This window comes from Tachypleus tridentatus, chromosome 11 (assembly GCF_004210375.1).
Source record: "Tachypleus tridentatus isolate NWPU-2018 chromosome 11, ASM421037v1, whole genome shotgun sequence".
Taxonomy (NCBI): domain Eukaryota; kingdom Metazoa; phylum Arthropoda; class Merostomata; order Xiphosura; family Limulidae; genus Tachypleus; species Tachypleus tridentatus.
In genome coordinates this window covers 18,581,661-18,599,699 of record NC_134835.1, presented here as the reverse complement: position 1 = coordinate 18,599,699, position 18,039 = coordinate 18,581,661, and the positions used below count along the sequence as shown (strand labels likewise).

The 18,039-nt window shown below is 35.4% G+C and overlaps 1 protein-coding gene across 1 annotated transcript in view; it reads left to right on the top strand.

Moving 5' to 3' along the window:
• LOC143231727 (ran-binding protein 9-like) overlaps positions 1-18,039 on the top strand; it is a 165,469-nt gene that overhangs the window by 13,901 nt on the left and 133,529 nt on the right. The window contains 5 exon segments of the mRNA XM_076466344.1: positions 2,433-2,544; positions 9,762-9,814; positions 13,939-13,980; positions 13,983-14,128; positions 17,369-17,470. Of these exon segments, the coding sequence (XP_076322459.1) occupies positions 2,433-2,544; positions 9,762-9,814; positions 13,939-13,980; positions 13,983-14,128; positions 17,369-17,470 (455 nt within the window).

Below are 18,039 nucleotides of genomic sequence, written 5' to 3'. Positions count from 1 at the left end.
ATTTAAAACAGATGAGTTTTGTTTCCTCTGGTTGAGTGAGGCATCCAAGATCCCATCATTCCTGAGCCTGAGATGTTGCTTTTTGAGCTCTTCAGGTTGAAGAGGAGATTTGTCCACTTTGGGGTTGCTTAATTTCTCGTCATGATTCTGGTGGCCAGTCACACACATCACTCTATGGCTACAGGTTAGGATCCACTGACAAATATATATTGCATTACAGTTATTGGTCCAGATTCTCAACTTATTGTCACAGCAGATATTGTCTGTAGCAGTAGCACCAAAATGCATTGAAGATACCTCATATCAGACAAAATCAAAACACTGATATTAATTGTCCTAACCACCAATATAGAATATATGGATCCTAGCTTTATACTTCCAACTCAAGACAATGGATCCTCTGCTGTGTGGTTAGGATTTGGCCAGTAGTGATGAAAATCATGTAACATTCCACCCCAGTACATGAATTCAGTTCCATGTGAAGAGCATACCTGTCTTGGATTAGTGTGGTGTCCCCCACTAGTGTGTCAATCTTTTATTGTCACACCCATGACTACAACTATTATTCAACTGCCAAGTTTCTTTTTTTTCCCATATAAGCACTGATATGATTTTTTATTGCTTGCTCTAGTTTTCTATACCTCATCTAACTGCCTTTTGTGATATTTTTCTTATGACACTCTCCATCTGCATCAGTGCACAATCTATCCCAGTAATGTATAAAAGCACCTTATTCAGATAATGTTGTCACTTTTTGTGAGACTGACTCAATCTCAATCTCTTAGCATCAGCTTTTAGTTAGGAGAAAGGGTGTGAATGAAGGTAAGTGTTACTGGATATTTCTTTTTGATTTAAGAAAATATGAACTTTCAAAACATACTTACCTCCTCTTGCATTTACAAATAGAATTCTACACCATAAAAGTGGAGGGGCCAGTGAGGGCATTATCCATGCATAGAACATCTCATAACTAACCTGAGTAAGAATGTTTTATATTTTTATTTTCTTAATGTATTTGGTGTTTCAGTTACACTATTCTACAGTTGTAGAGCCCATTCTGAGGTATGTTTGTGAAGGTTCCTTGTCCCAGAGATTCTCAAGCATTAAACATGACTGGTCTGTTTCTGAGAATCTCTGGGACAAGGAATCTTCACAATCATACCTTAAAATGGTATCTCAAGCATTAAACATGACTGGTCTATTTCTGAGAATCTTCTTCTACAGGTACAAGGGCACTGAATTCTGATCTAACCCTGGTTATCTTGTGTCACCTGTGACCACAGTGTGTGATGATTTTACAAATAAATACATTCTGTCTGACTATCCTTTGTGTATCTTATTTGTGAGTAACTCTGGTAAGAAGAATACATTTTCTGAGTGTTATAATTTTGCCCAATCTCTAATGATGCTTGTCTGATTCACTCCTTATCCATCATGTCTGTGCTTGTCTGATTCACTCCTTATCCATCATGTCTGTGCTTGTCTGATTCACTCTTTATCCATCATGTCTGTGCTTGTCTGATTCACTCTTTATCCATCATCTTTATTTGATCCCAAATTCTGTCGTAGTCCAGTCTGTTACCTTACTGTCTAAAAACCACGCTTTGGTGACCCAGCAGTCGCCCAGTCTGTTACCTTACTGTCTAAAATCACACTTTGGTGACCCAGCAGTAGTCCAGACTGTTTTCTTACTGTCTAAAATCCACACTTTGGTGACCCAGCAGTAGTCCAGACTGTTACCTTACTGTCTAAAAACCACACTTTGGTGGCCCAGCAGTAGTCCAGACTGTTTCCTTACTGTCTAAAATCCACACTTTGGTGACCCAGCAGTAGTCCAGTCTGTTACCTTACTGTCTAAAAACCACACTTTGGTGACCCAGCAGTAGTCCAGACTGTTTCCTTACTGTCTAAAATCCACACTTTGGTGACCCAGCAGTAGTCCAGTCTGTTACCTTACTGTCTAAAAACCACACTTTGGTCACCCAGCAGTAGTCCAGTCTGTTACCTTACTGTCTAAAAACCACACTTTGGTGACCCAGCAGTCCTTATAATACTCTGTCTCAGTGTTGTTGTTCTGGATTTTCACATGTTGTGAATTTTGCATTTTTAGAATTAAAATGAATTTCATTATGTTTCTGTAATTACAATGTATGTGGTTTTCATCACAAAGGTAACTACAAGAATTAATTATGGCAGAAAAATCATAGCTTGTATTAATCCTTCTGAAGCAAGTGCAATGAGTCATGGGAGAGTGGAGATCTGTGGATAAGTTGATGCATGCTCTGCATAATGTCAGGGATATTCAGGACTTTAATCATGTCTCTGTTAACAGCATGAAAATCAGGATGGGGTTTTGTTTTCATATTTAAGAGGTAAGTAGCTGTTTGAAGTTTTTTTAGTTACAAAACTGTAAAAGTCTGTTCTTTGTTTAGGTGTTGGCAAGAATCACAAGGATGCAGCAAGTGTTCGGGCTACTCATCCAATCCCTGCTGCTTGTGGACTTTATTATTTTGAAGTGAAGATTGTCAGTAAAGGGAGAGATGGGTAATGAAACTGCTATTTTGCAAGAAACAAAATATCAGTAGCTAAATGACATATCATATATCAGTTTTGTTTATTGCATGTTGTAAAAACTTTTGCTCTGTCTGGTTTTTTTTAGTACTACTGGCAAGTCTGAGACTTTCCATAAAATCTTGAATAAGTGGAACTAGAATGCTTGTCTGTGTCTTTAGAAGAAAGTACTGATAAAATTTTAAAGACTTGGCAAATTAAAAATAATATTTAGAAAATTCTAACATGATATTCAGGTTGTAACTATGTGTAACTTTTTCACTAACTATAAAATGTCAGTCTCTTTGATACTCTAGTATTGTTTACACATTCTTGAATGGATAGCTCTCATCTACATGTCTGTAGAAAACCTCTCTTGAAGGGGTGAATATTTCATGTTTCACTCTCAAGAGATCCTATTCTTGAACACCCATTCATCACACTTGCTTCTTTGTACAAATAAGAAATTGAAAATATAAAAATAATTTAATTGCAAGAAATATAAATTTTATGAAATTTTCCCAATCAAGTCAAAGTAGAATACAATAGATTATTGACTAAGATGGATGAAGTAAACTTCTTTGCTCTATTCATCCTTTGAAGAGAACAAACATTGTTTTCAATAACATAAGTAGATTTTTACCGTGTTCCTTAAACTAGTTTCACATCAAGCCTTTCATGACATAAAATTTATATGATGTCATTATCTTGAAACAGTATTGGTATTATATTGTGGTGTAACATATATTTTGTAGTGAACTGTAAATTTTTATCACTTGGTTTTAAAATACTGACTGTTTAGAAACAGAGATGGCTGTGCTCTAACTGTATTTACATTTTTATCATTTGTTATGGATTGCGTGATGGCATTACAACCTTAACACTAATTTCATATAGTGACAGTAAAAATAAACCAAGTAGTAATATGTTGTACCTTGTATTGTTACAGTAAAAATAAACCAAGTAGTAATATGTTGTACCTTGTATTGTTACAGTAAAAACAAACCAAGTAGTAATATGTTGTACCTCATACAGTTACAGTAATAATATACCAAGTAGTAGTATGTTGTACCTTGTACAGTAACAGTAAAAACAAAACAAATAGTAATATGTTGTATTTTGTAAATTAGCTGTGAAAACAAAATCCTCTTGTAAGATGCTGTATCTTATAAAGTAACAGTAAAAATTAATCCTTAAAATATTATTCTCTTACCTCATACAGCAATCCCTTGGTGTACATTCCTGTATGTGGTGAGAGAACCTTCCAGGGAAGGTTTTGTTCTTTCAATTTACCTCCTCGGGGATCTAAACATCCATCCACATTTTTGCCGTGCGTGGTGGTCCATGAAGGGGAGGAGAGGATCCTGGTGGTTGAGAGGTCCAACCCTAACACATCACTTTGGCCTTGAATTCCTGTTGAGGGTCAGCTTTGGGATGGCCTCCTAGGGTCAGTCATCTGATCCATTTGGGATAGGATCAACCAAGTACCAATGTTGGTTGTTTTCAACAGGTGTTGTGGACACTGTATGTATCTGGTGCTGGTGTTTGGATATAGTACTCATGAAATCCTGTGATTGCTGCATGTCCTTCTTTGGCATTGTAGTGTCCTCTCATAGGGCTTCATGGTGGGTGGGGTCAGTGGACACTGAAATATTCTTTTTTATTATGGATCCTCCAAATAAAAACTTTAAAATAGTGAAAAACAGTCCATAGATAAACAATCATGGCTTGAGGATTCTGAGCAGCAATCTTCAACATCTGTAACACCTGTACCTCATTTTCTTATCCTATATTCTTTTCCACACAAACATTTAGGACAGCTGTCTCCCTTTTTCATTCAGAAGGGACTAGAGGGACCTGCTGGCTCTTCAAAGTCAGTAAAGAAACTTTGCTCTGGTGACATATTGGTGGAAACATTCACATCTCAACACAGTGAACTCCTCTTGCATTCAAAGGTGATTGGGGATATGCCTATTGAGGTTACACCTCATACTACTTTGAATTCATCACGAGGAGTTATTGTTGAGAGGAATTTGAAGAACATCCTCGAGTCAGAGATTCTCGCTGGTTTCTCCACCCAAGGAATTTCTGCAGTGAGGCATATCTCCACTTGTAAAGATGGAATTATGATGCTGACCAATGTTCTCATTTTGATATATCACTGCATCTACCTGCCACCATCAAGGCAGGTTATCTTAATTACAAAATATGGTCATAAATTCCAAACCCTCTCGGATGTTTCCAGTGTTAGTGGTTTAGTTACTCGAAGACACCATGTCGTGGTCCTTGCCACTGCAATGAGCATATGTCAAGGAACCACGATGCCTATTAGCATGAAACAGACACTCATTGTGTCAATTGCAATGGCTCTTACCCATCCTACTTTTGTTCTTGCCCTAAATAGTTGGAAGAAAAAGAGGTGCAGCATTTGGAAGCAATTCATAACATTACTTACCCTGAGGCTTGAAAGTTGCTGTCTACCACTTCATCTTCAACATATGCTGCTGCACTTCATTCCACTACTAAATTGGGAGTGCAGCTAGAGCTCTCTGTGCCTCTAAGAGAATTATTCTCAAACCAGATGAAAAGCCTTTTGACCTCCATGGTTAAAAAAGTTGATGAATCAACATCAACCTTCATCTCTGTCCCTAACATACAAACCCCAAGACCGTGTCCTTTGGTTTGGAGTATGGGCATTTCCTCTGGTACATCTTCTTCTCTCACCTCAAGATGGAAAATGGTCATTTGTTCATGTTCTCAGTTGCTGGAACCCTCTTCCAACAACAAAGACCAGCCTAGTCAACCCAGGACAGGATCCAAGGAGGTTGATAGACCTCCCTTGAATAAAGACAATAACGAAAAAAGATGTGGTTGTAAACAGAAGGGCTCTTCACCCAGTCTGCCTACACATAAATAAAAATGGCCACCTTGATACAATGGAATTGTCAAGGCTCACATTCTAATCTGGATGTGTCAAATTATTAATTGCTTTCTACTATCCTGTTTGTCTTTCCTTTCAGGAAACCTTTCTGAAACCTGATGATACAGTTACCTTTTGGCAGTTTTCTTTGTACAGGAATGACAGCTGTGTGATGGACAAGTGCGTGGAGAGGTGGCACTGTTGGTTGATCAGCATGTACTTACTCTGTCTTTGCCACTCAACACATCCTTGGAGGCCATAGCCATCCATGTTTCCTTGGATTAGACCATCATTGTTTGTTCTCTCTATCTATCACCTGGAGAGACCTATGATCCATCAGACCTTGTTTCTCTCATTGAACAGTTGTCATCTTCCTTTTAATCCTGCGGGACTTTAATGGACATCATCCCTCTGGGAAGTGCTGACAATGATAGGAGGGGGTAGCTCCATAGAGTGTATGCTCTCTGATCAAAACCTTTCTCTTTTCAATAGTTGTTCATACACATATTTCCATGTACCTAGTCAGTCCTTTACTGCTATTGATCTCTCAGTTTGCTCCCCTTCACTATTCTCCTACATTTCATGGAGGGTTGACAATAACCCACGAGGCAGTGATCATTTTCCTATAATTTTCAGAGAGACTGGCCATGGTCAATTCTACCTGACCCTCATGCCCTGGTGGAAGCTTGATAAAGCAAACTGTCCCTCTTTCACTGCTCTCACAGAACTTGATCCTGCCATGACTGTGTGGCAGCAGTAGCTGGCTGTATTGTGCAGGCTGCCATGACTGCGTGGCAGCAGTAGCTGGCTGTATTATGCAGGCAGTAACTCATTGTATTTCTAAAACCTCAACACGTTTTCCATGATATCCTTGTCTGTGGTAGAATCCTATGTGCCACGTAGCACAGAACACTCAAAAACAGGCCTTGGATACTTTTCATTGGTATCCCACACTCTCGCACCTCATTGCTTTCCAGCAGGCCTGTGCGCATGCTTTGTGGGTAAGACATCAAAGCCAGGACTCTTGAATTAGGTTTACATCCAGCATATCTTGTACCACCAGTTCCAAAATCATGTGGGATGAGATTTGAAAAGTCAGTGGGCAGTATAATTCTCTCCTCCTCACAATCTTGTTCTCTGATGGCTAGGAAGTAGCTGATACCCAGAGCATTGCTGATACTCTAGGTGAAAACTTTTGCCAAGTATCTAGCATTTCTGCTTCTTTCTCCACCTTCTTAGCCATCAAGACTTGTGCAGAGTGATCACCTCTTTCCTTATGAACTGATTACATCTATGACTATAATTATCTGTTTACACTGGTGGAACTCAAACTGGCCCTACATTGGTCTGGCAGTACGTCGGTCGGACCTGATGATGTACACTATGAAATGCTGCACCATCTATCTCCTGCTTCTCTTGCTTTTCTCCTGCTTGTTTTAACTGAATCTGGCAGGAGAATGTTTTTCCATGCCTGGCACCAGGCTATTGTTCTACCTTTCTCTAAGTCTGGGAAGGATCTCATGATTCCTTGAAACTACCGGCCATTTGCTTTAATGAGTTGTGTCTGTAAGACCTTAAAGATGGTGTTTAATTCTCATTTTGTTTGGTTCCTCAAATCAAACAACCTCCTCTCACCCATCCAGTGTGGGTTTTGACGACAGCAGTCCACCATGGATCACCTGATTTGACTTGAAACTTCAATCAAAGAAACCTTTCTCTAACAACATTTTGTATCAATATTCTTTGACATTGAGAAGGCTTATGTTACAATACAGATGTATGGCATTTTGTGAGAATCCATATATGAGTTACATAGCCATTTGCTCATTTTTATTAAAAATTTCTTAATGGCCAGGCAGTTCTGAGTTTGAGTGGGTTGGACACTTTCCCATTCTTTCCTACAAGAACTTGGAGTCCCTCAGGGCTGTGTTTTGAGTGTCACACTTTTCAGTATAAAGATTAATGCCATCACTGAACAACTACCTCTTACTGTTGCAAACAGGCTCAATGTTGATGACTTTCACATCTCTTGTCAGTCATTGAACATGAGATATACTGCTCGGCAGACTGCCCTCAATTGTTTACTGAAGTGGACCACAGCAAACAGTTTTAACTTTTCTCTCTGAATTGTTTGTATGCACTTTTGCTACCAATGGGGTATTCACCCTGATCCTCAATTCCGTATCGATGAAGTTGTGCTACCTGTGGTCCCTGCAACAAAGTTCTTGGAGCTTATTTTTGACCATAAGCTGACCTTTATACCACACATCAAGCAGCTACAGGTCAAATGTACAAGAGCACTGAACATCCTCCGTGTCCTCTCTTCCACCACTTGGGGAGTGGGTCTTTGTTTTATGCTAAAGATATATCGTGCTCTTATTCAATTGAAACTCGACTATGGATCACTGGTATATGGTTCTGCCAGACCCTCAACCTTAAAGATGCTGGACCCCATTCATCATCAAGGACTTTGGCTCTGCACTGGGGCTTTCCACACTTCTCCAGTTCAGAGCTTATACATAAGAGTCTCATGAACCTTCTTTGCACCTCTGCCATTTGCAACTGTTTCTACTATATGCTTACAAACTCTGTTCCTTACCAAAGCATCCCACCTGGGGTTATATTTTCTTTCCTCAGTGGGCCATGCTTTTTCAGAACAGACAATCTGCTGTTGCTGCTTTTGGCACTCATATCCAGATGCACTTGGATGAATTGGTTATGTCTTTGGATAACACTGCTGTATCCACTAGTCAGCTCATTCCACCATGGCTTTTTACAGTCCCCAAAAGTGACCTGTCTTTAAGTCATTTGAGAAAAGCAGACACTCCTGATTGGAAATACTGTCTGTTATTTACTGAACATCTTTCGAACCATCCTTCCATTCCTATTTATACAGATGGTTCAAAATCAGGTGACTGTGTGGGCTCTGCCATGGTTTGTTGTGGTTTGGTGGTTGCACACAGAATCCCCTCTACAGCTTCTATGTTCACTGCTGAACTGTATGCCATTTCTCTTGCCTTGGATCACATAGAAGCTAAGCAGTACTCAAACTGCACTATTTATACTGACTCTCATATTTCTTTGCTGGCCCTGGAATTGCTTCACCTCAGTTCTCACCCTCTTCTCACCAATATTCAAAACTGACTGACTGATTTCTCTTCAACATCTACTTCTATCCAGTTTTTCTGGATACCAGCTTACGTTGGTGTTCATGGGAACGGGCTCACTGACACTGCAGCTAAATCTGTCTGCTCCAGCAGTATCACTGCTGTGCCTGATCCATACATGGACTGTGGTCCTGTATTCAAGGCTTGGCTCCATGCTAGTTGGCAGTTGACTTAGTGAGTAATGTGAAAACAAGTTTTTCCAAATAAAATCCTATACTGGACTTTGGCTATCAGGATCAGAAAAAGGAAATTGTTCTAACTAGACTACGCATTGGTTGGAGTTTTTTAACTCATCATTTTCTAGTATCTGGGACTGATGCACCAATGTGTTGTCTGTGTAACATTCAAGGCACAATAAGCCACATTTTACTATGTTGTCGTTGTTACAACTCTCAATGACGGCACCATTTTAAACGTGTTCTGTCCCAAGGTGTATCCCTAATGTTAGACAGTGTTATTGGAAATGGTGACACTATCCACCTTAGAAATGTTTTTAGCTTTTTAAAGGCCATTAATCTTTTTAATGCAACTTAAGTTTTTTAATTTATACATTAGACCTTTTTTAATATGATTCAGGATGAGTGAATACAAAAATCTAGTTATAAGATGTAACTTGTACCATAACAGTGAAAGTAAAACTTGTATTAATGTGCTTTATATTGTATAGTATTAAGGAAAACAAACCTTGTTGTGATATGCTGTATCTAACCAGTAACAGCAAAAAAAAAACTTTATAATAATATGCTCTGTCTGCACAATAACAGTGAAAATAAACATCATCAAAATATATTCTGTTTCACATAGTAGCAATGGAAATAGACTTTGTAGCAATAATGGTCTATCAGATGCTGTAACAATGAAAAGAAAGTTTGTAGAAGTATATGCTGTCTCATCAAATTATGATACCTAGTGTGTATTTTATGTGGAATGTAGTCAGTATTCTATTTCTGAGGGCTCACGAATGTAATTCATTTTATTTGTTTAGAACGTATGACAGTTTTGGTAACTTACATTTCGCAACACGTGGAATTTAAAGTCATATGAAGAATATTTCTGAAACAAATGTATCTTTATATTTTTTTAATGAAAGTCCTATATCTGCATTATTTGTCTATGGTTTTTAGATATATGGGAATTGGATTGTCAGCCCAAGGAGTTAGTATGAACAGATTACCTGGTATGTATAGGTTTTTATAAATTGTGTTGTAAGTTTCAGTATTTTGAAATTTTGTTTATAATTCATCTAGTGCCTAAAACTTTATTATTGTATCTAAATTATAACACACTTTTTATGTGGTATATCTTGTATAAAAGTTAAATTGTAACTGTTGTTCATAACTTCTCTGATGTTAATCTGCTTTTAATAAAACTGAGAAATTTTGATTTACATTAAAATATTCATTAAAATTCTTGCTGCAGATAGATTAAAAATGCATGTCATAACCTTTTAGAGTTACATTCAAAATGTGATTCAAGTACTTCATTATTAATGTATATGAATACACTTGGCATCAAAATGGAGTTAATGAATCAAAACACATTTAAAATTCTTAATTTCATAAGCAGTTTTTAAAGAACTACTGAATTTCCCTCAATATGAGAATCAAGAATCTTTGTTGTCTAGTTCTTCCCCCTTCTCTAATTTATTAAGAATCTTTGTTGTCTAGGTCTTTCCCCTTCTCTAATTTATTAAGAATCTTTGTTGTCCAGGTCTTCCCCCTTCTCTAATTTATTAAGAATCTTTGTTGTCTAGGTCTTCCCCCTTCTCTAATTTATTAAGAATCTTTGTTGTCTAGATCTTCCCCCTTCTCTAATTTATTAAGAATCTTTGTTGTCTAGGTCTTCCCCCTTCTCTAATTTATTTACCACCCATTTCTGTAGTGTCAAATTTAATAATTATACATTGTGATGCAGATAGTACTAAAGCAAAGTCTAATTTTTATAGCCTTCAATCTTCAATTAGATCCATATGTCAAGCTTACCTATTATTTCCTTACTTTCACAAGCTGCCAGTAGTTTTCTTTCATGTTTTATTCTATATTATTTATAACCAATAGGAAGGCAGTGTTCCAAAAGGATACCTCGCCTCCTTGCATAAAATGCTATTTTCCTTGCATATCTGCCCATAAGACTTGAATGCCACTATTCTGTAACTAAATCATATTTGATATTCACGTATTTAACCTTTTGACCCAAGTTCCCCTTTAAACACTTGTCTGTGCAAGTCACTGTTACATTCAAAACTTAAATACTCTCACTGTATATGAATAAAATTAACATTATAATGTATTTTATGATTCTAAGTTTTGATAGCTTTGTTTCAAAACAAACCTTTAGAAAAACAAACAAACTTCAGTTTGTGTTGTCACATGAGACACAAGCTATGAGAAATACCAATTTTTAACATCTGCTGCCTTGACTCTGGTAACACCTATCCAGTAGATATGTCTAGACAACTGAGTACATCTGCTTGCCCTGTTGAACAAAGTTCTGTTTCTGAATGCAGTGGAAACTATTTTGTCAAGCCCTTATTGGTGCCACACCCACTTATACATTTACTATAGCTTTATAACTTGCATATAATTGGTACATATATGTTTATAGACAACAGAAAGTAAAATAAATTAAAATTAGGTATATATGAAAAGGAAAAGACTTGAAATTACAAATATCATCAAAAGAAGTTAAGATATTTCACAAAATATTAAAAGGTATGAACATTTTCTGTTTACTAATTTTAAACATCTCATTGCACTGTATGTTGTTAATAAAACAGTAAAGGAAGTAAAGAACAAGATATAAATATTTACCTTAAAAACTTTTGATATTCATTTAGAAGATTCTAGAAATTGTGGAGATGAAATATGAAAACTGTAAGATGAAGAAGAGTGTATTTATGTAACTTACCTTACGCTCATACTACTAAGAGTTTCATTGCAAATAACTGCAGTAGATAAATAACATATTTTTAGTAGGGATGCCACATTATAATAATTTCATTCTTTGTGTACATGATAATTATGACTTGCAAATTGCAGACACCCATGCTGGAACTGTTATTATCAACTGTAACAACAGCTCTCCACCAATTTTCATCTCCTCCTATATGTCCCCTTCTTCATGTATAACACTTGGTATCCAGTTCTTTTGATGACATCTATTCAGTCTGTATACCTTTAGCTTCATCTTCTTCATTTATTGATATTTCAGTCCACCCTTTTTTCTGCTTCATTCCTTGTCTCTCTTGCTCTAATCTTTCTTTACCTGAGAGTACGTCTCTTCATTGTTACACGTTGATTTGTCTTCTTCATTGCCTGCAAGGTTGGCCTCTCTGATACCCTTCTTATTTCTTTACTGGATTGGTCTGTTGACTCCTTCCGTTGAGGTATTTTTCACTTTATATTAATGCTTTGTCACCTGCTTCACTTTCTTGTATTTCATTTTTGCTGACTTTTGGATGAGATCCTCCAGGCCTTCATGAGGATGACTCCACACACTTTTGTCTTTGACCTTCATTGTCTGATTGTCTTGTCTTCTGCAAGATTTTTATTTCCAACCAGTGTACTTCAATCTACTCATCATCATTGAAAAGTGTCATTCTTTTTTTTTCCTTTCTGCCTTGGATCCCATCAGATGGCTGATGTTGTCTCCCAGGGTGTGTTTTTACCCAAAATCTGTATTGATCAAGGGATAATAGAAAGCATTTAACCCATCCACCCTGGCTTTACGAGTGGTCATTGTTGAAATGGGGTGTTCCACAAGACCACTGGAAGAACAAATGTTATATACATATTTATTCAAGTGTCCAATCTAGAATGTAACAATTCCATGGACTATGATGGAAAAAGCCAGGACCACAAAAATCTCTGCCCATTTCCTTTACTTGCATTTGCTGGCTTTTAAAAATGGAGATTTGTGGTCATTTCTTGCACTGTCTTGAGCAAAAGAGATATTTAAGAGGCACCTGACAGGGGTCTCAGTGTTTCTTCAGGTCTCCCTCAGTGTAAATTCTACCTCTCTTCTTCTTTAAATAGAGTATTTGATACCCTTATCCCTTTCTAGTTCCAAGCCACCTGTTGTGCTTAATGGAAAATAGTGAGCAGCAATGCAGTGGTTTCCATTCAAACAGCTATTGTATCCTTCTTCTGAAGCCAAAACTTGTTCGTTTGAGTTGAGGTGAGTACACACAGTAAAATTTGATCGTGCCTTCACCACATTACACAATTAACTCATTGACCATTTGTATGCAGGTGCTTAGTTGGTTACAATCACATTCCACCTACATCTGTAACTCTTTGGCTTCTTCACTGTTTTGTTTTTCATTTGGGTTAGGAGTATACTATGCTCAAGCTAAGATATGGTCTTTCATAAGCAGGCTCCTATCAATTTTCACTCCATGGACTTTCCCTTTGAGTGCTGTCATCTAGGTTTAAATTTTCCACTGACCCCTTCATGAGTTAATTTTAAAATATAACATTATGTGTGTAGAAGTGAGGTATCATCTTACATATTAAAGTTTCCCCTGACCTGAAAATGTGTTTTCATTAGATGATAATATCCACATATATTCCAACCTGTCCTCTTCTTTTCCAGTGCATCTCTTTATTCTTGTCTCATCTGAGAATGACGTTATCTTGAGTATAAGTACCTAGGGGGGAGCTGCTGAACATTAAGGTTGTGTTAACATCCTATTGATAGAGGGATATTTGTACATAATGTTGTCATACATTAATACAATTCATATTAAATATGTGAATTTTAAGTGGTAATTAGTTCAAGACTAGTGGCATGCAAATCTCATAGGCAGGTGTGAGAGGAAAGTAGGATTCTGTATCCTTCAGAAATAAATTTTCTATTTATTAAGATAGTAACTTTTAACTTATTGAATGATATATTAGATTGTTTCAGTATAGAGTATGTTCTATTTCATCTTTTCAGTTTAAACGTTTCTCTCACAATGTCCAGATCTAGAAGCTTTGGGAGTTATTTTAAAGCTCTTATGCTAGAGTTAGAAAGACAGTTAATTTCATATTTTTTATGGTGGTAACAAGATTGGTTAAATCAGCTAAGTCTACATAAAGTTAGGATAGAAAAAATAAATATAAATTTATATTGGGAAAACAATTTGACATTTATTTACGAGGTTTTAGAGATACACAACATATTAAAAGCTATAGTAAGGAAACTTGTGATTACTTTGGATCTACAAGTTTGGTCACATTAACTGTTTTCATATGGAAACAGTTAAGCTAATTATAACCTTAAACAGGTGTTTTAATTAATATAGTAATTTCTCTGTAGGCTGGGACAAGCATTCCTATGGTTACCATGGAGATGATGGTCACAGTTTTGTTCCAGCGGTACAGGACAACCATATGGTCCAACATTTACAACGGGAGATGTGATTGGTTGTGGTATAAACCTAATTGATAATACTTGTTTTTATACCAAAAATGGAGTTCACCTTGGCATGGCATTTACTGACCTTCCTGTAAGCTGTGTTTAATTTTCATGAATTTTATATTAGTTATTGTGTACACTTTTCAGTAATGAAACTTGAGAAGGAAATTCATGTAACTAACCTGACTTTTTAGTCAGTTTCCTAAAACCAAAGTAAAATATTAGTTGTTGTTTTTTAAATTCAAAGGATGTTTGACTAAATGCTAATATCGTTCGAGAGACACAGACTTGGTGCTCTTTATGGTGTAGAATAATATTAAGGATGTTTTATGCTGTGTTAATATTATACCCAACTCTTTATTTATTTTCAATTATATATGAATGAAATTCAAAATAAAGTAACTTATAAAATGTTTTAATATCAACTATAAAACAAATTCTTCAACTGATACAGTCCCATTTTTGCCACTTAGTAGTTAATCACATTTGTTCAAATGTGAATTGCATTTAAAACATGAATCTATTTCGTATTACAAAATTAAAAATGTTTAATAAATACGAGTTTTACTTGAATGAATTAATGAGCTTGATAGAATTAATTTTTAATTATTAAACAGTGTTTCCAAAATGTCTAAAGAAATGTTAATATAATTTTAATGTAAGGAATAGTTCTACAAGTTACAAAACATATGTGACACAAATCAGTTTTGTATATTAATTAGGCTTTTTTGTTTTCCATTGATCTATGTAGGTTGTTATTGGCTTTGAGTAAAATCTGGGATAGGTCTGTATCTGTATGTAGTACTGGGAACTATTTATAATAACAATGCACAGGTGCTTTGTGTATGAGCACTGGAAGTTAACAAACAAAAAAGAACAATTGTGAAATCATAGTATATTTTATTTTATACTATTTTAGTTCAGTTTCCACTATATTAGTGAAAATCACATGTATCAATTTGACTCAGCTTTAACTTTGAAAAAAAATGAATCACTGGTATGATTTTTATAGGTCATATTATAAAGTATAAACCTTGACTCACATATTGGGCAGGATGACTTCATACAGACAGCTACAAGATTTAGGTTGAAAGGTCATGGAGTTATGTGTAATTATGTTTTGAACATAAAAAACGTTTACTTAACAAATGGCACTATTCCATACACATGATGTTTGCAAACTATATATGGCTAAGTATTTATTTGAAACTTCCAGAAGACAGGATTTTAATATTTGGCATATCTTTAGGAATGCATGGGCAAAAAGGCCAGCATAACCAATGGTTAAAATGAAGTTAGTAATAAGTTATATAATTTAAAATATATTTCACATATGTTCAGTGGCACAGTAAGTACATGTATGCTAATAAGTAGGTCATTATACTGTTGCTCAATTTGCTGGAATGTGGAGTTGTACTCACTTGTCACATATAATTCTAACCTAGAACATCGGACATGTTGTAGAATTTGAACAAGCAATTTGTGATAATTTTAGATTTATCTGGTTACTACAAGAGATATTTTTAGAAGACAACTTTTATAGCTCAGACAGACAATAGACATTTTTTTTATATTACAATGATAAAACGATACTTCTTTTTGTTATTGTTAACTTCATTAATATAGCATTGCTTTAGCAGAATGAAATAGGTTGTCATCTGTAATCCTTTCTCTTAACTTTACTTCATAGCATGTACAATATATTGTTATAACTACAGTAAGCATAAATTTGGAATAGTATTTTTACAATGTTTTGTATCCAACTATTTATTATTATGACCTTAATGATTAACCACTAATAATTTTCAAGTATACATGTTAAAAAATGCAATTTTTTTAGATTCTACATGAGTAGGCTTAGTGAAATAAACTTTTCTCTTTTTTGTACTATATAGTCAATTGACTTTTATCACTAGCTGTTTTGTCATTATGCTTTTTTAATTGCTGGATGCTTCATATCCTCAAATAATGTTTATAAATTTCATTGTTAGAATTTATTAATTCAAGTCAAGGAAATCTTTAAACATCTCGTGTACTACAAGCTTCTCACTTGTCTGCTGTTTTCCTACAGCATGTCCTCCTTTACGTGTGTATCATGTATCACATGAAACCTAAAAACTGCTTTATTGTACAACAAGCTGAGAAACCTGTTTGCATTAAGAAAATGTGGGGAAAAGATATTAGAAATAATCCAAAAATTTAACTTTCAGACAACTTATAACATATTGTTATAATATTTTATATAAGCTTTTAGACCTTACTGTGTATGTACTTTAAACAATGTATACAGTGGTCGATGGTCAGGATAACTTTGTAGGAAGAGGTAGTGGTGGCAGGAGTGCTTTCTGTTACCCACTTTCAACAAACAGCTCTTAATGTCCTTCCACAGCGTTTCACATGATTAGTTAATTGATGGTCATTGGTTGAAGCTGTAAAGCTGTGTTAAAGCAGGAAGTAGCTACAACTCAAGAAAAAGCTTTTTACATCAGCCTTATGATGGCTGTTTGAGTAAAATTTCATCTGAGTTGATGTATTATTAATGTAGAGGTGGCCATTTTGTTTTCAGTGCATTCTTCTATAGAGAACACACTATAAGATGCTTGTGTGCTTTTCCCCACACTGTATGTATGTTGTGTTATAGAAACTTTATTTGGTGTAAGGATGTGGTGCCATTTATGAATGTAGTTAATGTTAACTTATGTCAAAGATAATAAATATTTAATAATGGCAGTAATGGTGGCAGAGAGGGTTTTGAACCCCCATTAACATAACCCTTGTTCCAAGCTATCATCCCACAAAACTTTCATGAGATTGGCCTATTGATAAAATAGTAATTAGGTATTAAACACACAGAGATTTTTTAACTTTATGTAGAGATTAATTTATGTAGTTTCATTAGAATAATTTGTGAAAATTTGTAGGGAGAAGTCCATGAAATATGGCATTAATCATATTTTCAATTTGTTACAGGTTTTATACAATATACAGTGTTTATATGATACACTTTCATGAAGAGGTTTGAAGGTGTCATTACAAAAACAAAAAATAATTGAAAATAGTACAGTTATTCTCATAACAACAACTGATTAGTCAAACATAATAAATTAATGAGTCTAATAACATTAGTGCTGTACAAAGTTTTCCATGGACTTTAAAGTTTGTAAGGTCTGCAGTTTTTAGAAATATTCAAGTATATTCTAATAATTAAAAAAGTACATCAAGCTTTTGTTATTAATCTGAAACTTCAGAGAAAAGTGCAGAATGCCTAGTTTAAAGTGATTATCCATACAATTAGGATATGGTGTTCTGCAATACATGATCCTTGTTACAGCTGGAACTCTACCCAACAGTAGGCCTCCAGACTCCAGGGGAGATTGTAGATGCAAACTTTGGTCAATATCCATTTGTGTACGACATAGAGGACATGATGAAGGTAGGAAGTCAAGAAACTTGGTTGATTAAAACTATTAGAAGGTATTAAGTAATGAAACCTTTCAGATTAGGAACGTTTTAATTCTGTGAGGAATAATGTGCAGTAGGTAAGCAACTTGGTATTTCTTAGGGATGTTTTGTACCAGCAGTGAAGTTGGTACTGCTGGTAAACTGGTACAATAGCTCTGGTAAACTGGTACAATAGCTGTATTATGTATGTGTTCTGTATCATATGATTGTTTAATCAACACTAGTAAAATTCCTAACTGCTAACTAGTTACTAGTTTATTGAATGAACAATTGTAAAAGGTAAACTGGTACAATAGCTGTATTATGTATGTGTTCTGTATCATATGATTGTTTAATCAACACTAGTAAAATTCCTAACTGCTAACTAGTTACTAGTTTATTGAATGAACAATTGTAAAAGGTAAACTGGTACAATAGCTGTATTATGTATGTGTTCTGTATCATATGATTGTTTAATCAACACTAGTAAAATTCCTAACTGCTAACTAGTTACTAGTTTATTGAATGAACAATTGTAAAAGGTAAACTGGTACAATAGCT